A 7,031-nucleotide genomic window follows, 5' to 3' on the forward strand; every position below is an offset into this window, starting at 1 on the left:
ATCAAAATGTTGAAAAAACACACCTACAAATAGCTATAAAGCCCTTTATTTGAATCGGCCTAAAATGTAATATCCGGCTGTAAAAGCGTAAATTGGTAATGTGGTGATCATAGATGCCGACGTGCTTGCCATAGGGCTCGACATATTATTTTAAAAAAAAAATCTTTTAATATTTTTACATTTTTATCATAAAGAATTGTGTTTTAGGTGGAAATTATAAAAGTATTTTTAATATTTTTAAAGTATTATAGAGCACTAAGAATAGAAAATTTTTAAGAAAAGGTATAAAAATTTGAAAGAACGGACGTGGGATTCCAACCCGTGCAGTTCAAATCTAAAATAATATTCAATAATTCGTGTCTCTCTCTGAAAGTGTAGGATAGGTGAGACTCCACCACTACCACTGGTGGATCTAAATAAACTAATAGGAATAAATTTAAAAAATAAAAAAAAATCTGTTTAGGTAATGTAAAAAGAATAAATATTTAACTCTAAGTATAATTCGGGAAAGAAAATACAAATATATCAATATGAGAATACTATAATACTAATTAATATTTGTGTTTTAACATTACGTTTCGGTTTATAAAAGAACGAATGATTAGGTAGCGAACGTTTTAAATAAACAATCTAAAGAAATAAAAACTGATAGTCGAGGGCTTCATGTCTGATGATACACCGGCACGGTAGCCTCTTCACACTGTATCCGGCACATATCAGTGTGGGCAGAGAGAACCTAGTGCTAAGACACTCCTTTCGCACTTTTTGCCCAATTTTTCATATAGTGGCCGAACTCAACGGAGCGGAAAATAATTTATTCTCCTAAGTGAGAACGAACCCACAACCACATTTACAGTCACACTCTATACTTTATTCTACTAAGATTTTTATTATCATTAGGTACTTACCTAGTAAAATGCAGGAAATGCATACACAGGCTTTCAATATTAAATAAGCTAGGCAATATAAAATAATATTTATCTTTTAGTTTCGCAGTTGCCGTGTCGGCACCAGTGGCGAACAGTTTAGAATATAGGTGTGAACGCTACCGGCTTTGCGTTGTAAAACTTGCAAGGTGGTCTCATCCCTGTTTATTATCCTTGGGTCTTTTTAATATTTGTGAATTTGAGGCAGTCGTGGCGCAACGGCACGATAACGTGATATCGAGGGTTCGATTCCCACTCGGAAGAACTATTTTAGTGTTACAAAGGTTAGTGTATTAAAATTCTGAAAAATTGTCTGTATTTTAAGAAATCCTAGTACCTATATATATATGTTGTAGAGGCAACCTTTGAACCCAGTGTTAAGACACTATGATCTCATGAATACATTTCCTTTCCCCCATTTATTCCGTCTAATTCTCAAAGCATTGCTTGTTGAGTAGCGGAACTCCGCCGCAATTTACCAGAGCATGAAAAAGAAATAAAAATATTGAATATTTCATCCCTCCGGGTTGCAAACCGAACCCACTACCATCGAGCTTACAGTCATACCCTTATGCCACCATGACACCACGACGGTCTCATTAGTATGAATAATAAATATTTATATTAAAAGGTAATATATATTTTAAGCATATTTCTGCATATGCAACGTTCACAAGTAGGTACAGTAAAAATTAACCGTGTAATGCCGTATGGATACCAGCTATACAGAAGTAGGTATGGAACTAAAAATAACTTAAACTGTTTGCAGTGCTACTTAGTGGGCACAATAAACCTCGCTAAAAGGTGTGTGTTTATCTTTCTGCATTTTTCTCTTTTACCTTGTAACTTAATATTGTGTTGCATTTGTATACCTATGTGTAATTCTTTATGAATTTAATAAAAATATACTAACTAATAGTTTTTATCATACCTATACCTATTCATATACTTGTAATTATTATGTTAGCTTAAGAAAATAGTTTTTTATATGGAGACAGTGGACTGGTGATACAATTTCAAAAACGAAAAAAATTAAGACAGCTTTACGTACTTTTTTCTCGCGTATACCGGGGTAAGCCGTAAGAACGTAGTGTTAAGATACCTACTCCGTTCACGCACGCCCAGTTTTAAAAATTTAGGTATTGGATGTTGGTTTATATGAATTTATTTTTATTTGATTTGATTTTTCGGGGGAATTATTATAGTCAAATAATTGACAGACAGATTCTGTCCCAATATTCCACGACAGCGTCACACAGTTTTGAAATTTAATAAATGTAATTTTTCACTACTAGTAGGAACTCATACTCTATAAGAACAACATACATTTCTTATATTCCCAAAAATCCAAGTTGTAATCACAATGATCTCTCTAACAACACGATAAATCTAGTAACCCTCTAATGGCCGGTTTCACTTGCATTAGCGGAACGGGTCTATCCCACCCCACCATTTATATTTATAAATCAATCAGATCATCCCCTTTCTTTTACATTTATTGGTTAAATTTTGGCTGCAATGTTTGTATTATTAGTTTGATTTTGTTTTAGACATTTTAAGGAATAGAATTAAATATTTTTAGTAAGTATCTACATGATAATTCGAACTAAAAAAAGAAATAAAATTAAAAAAATTGGGTAGGTACTTACATACCAATTATATTTATATACTTAGCTACTATAACTATTATATTATTCAGACATTTTTTTATTTGATAAACTGAAAAGGTTTTTAATTTTTTATAAACAGATTTTACTTTCCGGATATTTCTTAGTTTAAATAAAATAACTTGAATACACATTTAAAATAAAACAATTAGTATAGGTATTGGATATTTAAATTTAAAAATAAAATAAGGATGTGTTACTCAACAAACAGGTTTGAATATGTGAATTTCATAACAGTATTGAGTTTATGTTTAGTAAACTTTAATCTCTGTACCATAGTTCCTGTTTACATAAACACTTTGAATAAAATTATTTAGTCACTATTACTCAACTGTAAGTCACTTTCAATTTTTGTAAAAAATATTTTAAAAATATGGTTAATTTTTAGGCTATTTTTCGTTCTGTGTAATTTAAAATTATAGTATTTATGCAGCAAAGTATCAAATTTATAAAAATTGTTTTAAATGCATACCATTCAAGTTAAGTGGATATTGCATACATGTATGTAACTTTACACTGTTACTTGTTGCAGTAAAACAATATCTACTTATAATGTTATTTAAAAAAATATAAGTACATAGGTGTGTTTATGTTTTTTATTAATACAAAAATTAAATATATATCTAATAATAGTTATTAATAATATAATTTCAATATAAAACACTTACTGGGCATCATCTCGACGTGCGACGAGGTGTCCATGATATTATGATGGTGCAACATGTCCGGCGGGGACTGCACCAGTCCGCCACCGCCGCTGGCCATCACCATCACTGGTTCAGATAGAACTCCCCTGATATATCACGTTATGTCACGCCAAAATTATATCTCTAATAATTTCACTATGTGGAATAATTTTACCCCCCAGTTTAATTTAAGGGTTAGTTCAATTTGAAATAAAAAAACAACAATTTTCGCTAGGACTTACTCGTTTTTTTTTTGTTTGTTAAATTGTCTCGAGATTTATTAAATAATTTCATATAAGTAGGTATAGTTAAGTTCAATCAAAACGTGTACTAAGAGTTAATTAAAAAAAATTAACACAACACTATAAAACACTAGGTCATTAGGCACTTCGGCATTATTTTTTTATTTTTACGTCTTTAATACACATCCCGTCACGGCAGAGGCCAAGCCCACACTGCCGTATTATATCTATAACTCTATGGATCGACTCTACTACGCGTGCGCAGACCGTCCTCTCTTGCTATTGGCCAAATTTTAGAACGCCTTTTGAAATGAGCTGCCCTGATTGGTCGAGAGCTTCCCATTTTCCCGCCCTAAATGACAGTACCCTCACAAAATGGCGCCCCCTTATAGCCTTTTGATGCTTTTTTGAACATTTTCTTCGGTAAAAAATAATCCTGTTCTAATATAATGAGCATGATTTATGATTTTGATCCGCGGCCGCTTTTTTCGTTTAATCTAGTCGTGTTAATATATCTTTTTTTTTAAAACTCGTTTCGTGTTCAGCGGATAAATGTTTTGTAATTGTACATTTGTTTATTTATCTAAAATGCTATTTAAAGTAAGTCATTTATACATTTTTTTTTATTTTAGTGTTTTCGATTATTGTAATTAGATACGGTGTGGATAATGTGATTGAGCATACATTAGGTAATCTGTATTTTTTATCTTTATCATTAAAATATAAAATTTATTTAATTATATTTTAGTCATGAAAAATATTATAATAAGCAACATTTTTACGTTTTTGTGAGTGAAAGTAGTGAGAGATTTGTCATGGATTTAAGCTTAAAAGCTTTTAGACGATAATTAGACAATGATTAAACCCCATAGCATACTGATATTTTGTAAAAATGGAATATAAAATTGATTTCTCTGTCTACGTGAATTGTAGAAGCTTTCGATAATGATTTACCAATTTGGCTTGCAACTTGAATAATATTATTGTAGAAATTATGTAATTTATGTTTCTTGAGCCAACATTTTTTTTTAAGTTTTTCCCCTATTGCCAAATAAAAGTTTTGTTAGGATAAAACAATATATTTATAAACTTACTTGGATTTTAGGCAACGCGTTCAAGTAATCCTCCATCCTTTTATATCTAAGCTTGACATAGGTAGGCTTTCAATTTTAAATACATATTTTCAAATGATTTTTGCTTTTAAGAGTTATATAAGAGTTATATAAGAAGGTAGGTTTTTCTTATTTGGTTTCATTAATAGTTAGGTAGGTACCTGCCTAACAATAGTAGAATATTTCCTAATAAGAATAATCTGCTGCGTATTTAATGCATTTAGAGGTAGAGTTTTTTAACTGCAAGTTATCTACAGTAACTAACAATAAGATTTAATTTAGTTAGACATATCTGTACAGGAAGTTTGACTACGATTATGAATACTAAGTATTTTGAATTTAAATTCGTAAATTCAAAATATTATTTAGTCAAATAGATTTTTGAACTCTCTCACTTTTGAATTGTCGAATGAACACAAAGCTCCCACCGGCTCAGCAGGCAGTTCTACACAGTAGAGGCGAGAAGATATTTTAACTAAAACTATGTGACCTACTAAAGGATTTCTGGAAAAAATTACGGAACCTGGGAAAAAGATTATAAAAAATAAATAAATCAGCTTCACGCTGTATCCCGCACACAGCGGGGTAGGTTAAATATATAATTATTACACGGTCAATGCACAAATTGCACAAATAGAATCCATTTTAAACTAAACACTCATCAATCTTCTTCTAATTACATCCTCACTTATCAGCTATGTGTGAGGTTTTGCGAAAACGTTAAAAAAATAGGCGCCAAATGTTCCCGCCACGTCATTAGACAGATAAAATAACATACAGATAATAAAGTTATCGTAACATCTGCACAGATAATAAATGTATTTTAAACATCCTTCTGTTTATAGTCATACAGGCTATATTCGTTTGGCGGGAATTTAAGGAAGGAAGTGAAATAAGTCTTTAAAGATCGCAGATGTTGGGATTTTCGATAGGGATTTTTACTAAAGTACTTAAGAACAAAGTGTAGACGTGTTTTAATGGTTGAGTGATATTGATATCTTTATAAAACTAGCTGTCGCCCTTCAAGTTTTATTTAATGTTACAATATGTATTTGTGCAAAAACTGGACGGACAGATGCGTTTAAATATATGCAAGTGATGTTAAAGAGGTTTTTAAAATAAATGGGTATAGCAATGAAAACTTGAGTAGATCTAGTCAAGGTCCGTTATAATAGTTTACATAGTTTTTTTTATTTTACATATACAGTCTGATCCTAGTCAATATTTTTAAAAAATATTTTTTATTACCACATTGAAACTAGGTAGGTACTTACACAAGTATCTATTATATTTTATATTTGCTATTAACTTAATTAAATAAAAATGTATAAAAAGTAAAGGAAATTGTCGCCGTTGTGGCATAGAGGCGGTTGTGAGTTCGATTCCCACTCGGGGGAATGAATTATTTTCATTTACTAGCTCTAGACAGTAGCAAGACAAAGTTAATTGATTTTCGCCACTCAACGCAATCGAAAATAGAGCAGAAAGTGGGAAAAGGAGTGACGTAATGCCAGTTTCCCTCTGCTTACCCTATTTACATAAATACGGGATACAGCGTGAAGAAAAAAAAATTAAAAGGAAAAAAAACATTTTCGCTCTGTCCAAGTAAGTCTCTTTGTAAAAATTAATTAACCACAATCAATATTCAGCCCGACTTCCGAGCCAGTCCCTCCTTCCGGCCGGTTGTTTCCGGTCATTCTTTTGTTTCGCTCAAAGATATATGACTATAGCAATAAATAATGTCTTGACCGATTTTGGTGAAACTTGTAAGGAAGAATGATTATTAATTGTGCTTGTTTGGCTGACATCTATAATGGATATAGATTATAGACACAGCAGCACAGTTGTGGGTTCGATCCCCACCCGGAGGAATAAATTACTTTCATTTCTTCGCTCTGGTACAAGACTAAGCGCGGTGTTGAGTTGCGCTACTCAACACTGTGCTATATGGAGTATGAAACTAAAAAAACTATATAACATGAATAGTAATAAGCTAATACAGACGAAAACAAGTTCATGCACGAATTTGATTAGAACTAAGACGTGAAACAAAAGAGATATTTACAGTATTATTAGACATCAGTCAGTTTGTCTGTTCATTTGTTGTCTTCCCGAACGTTGATTTCGTGTGAACACAAACAATAAGGTTATTTCGATGTGTTTAAATGTTTGTGTTTAGATATTATAAATACCTATATGATAAATTTATAGTAATTACGGACAAATATCTTTATATGTAACTTAATAATTTAATTTCGGCTTGTCTTGTGTCCCCAATTAAATGGAAAAAACTAAAAGTCGTGTTAGGTAGATTTCATACTATAGTCTCGGTTACTATTTGCTCTCGGTTATGGATTCGACATACAAGATTCATTGACGAACGGAACTATATGTGAAA

At 31.5% G+C, this 7,031-nt stretch overlaps 1 protein-coding gene across 2 annotated transcripts in view; it reads right to left on the reverse strand.

The window, feature by feature from the left end:
• Positions 1 to 3,736, reverse strand: part of tup (LIM1_Isl and LIM2_Isl domain-containing protein tup) — a 41,614-nt gene extending 37,878 nt beyond the window's left edge. For both annotated transcript variants that reach the window (XM_085190822.1, XM_085190820.1), the window contains exon 1: positions 3,262 to 3,736. In XM_085190822.1, coding sequence (XP_085046948.1) covers positions 3,262 to 3,364 — 103 coding nt within the window. In that variant the 5' untranslated portion in view covers positions 3,365 to 3,736. The remainder of the gene's footprint in view (positions 1 to 3,261) is intronic.
• Between the last annotated feature and the right edge of the window lie 3,295 nt (positions 3,737 to 7,031).

The sequence above is a fragment of the Heliconius melpomene genome, chromosome 10 (assembly GCF_056956725.1).
Source record: "Heliconius melpomene rosina isolate 202511_hmr_F chromosome 10, ASM5695672v1, whole genome shotgun sequence".
NCBI classification, from domain to species: domain Eukaryota; kingdom Metazoa; phylum Arthropoda; class Insecta; order Lepidoptera; family Nymphalidae; genus Heliconius; species Heliconius melpomene.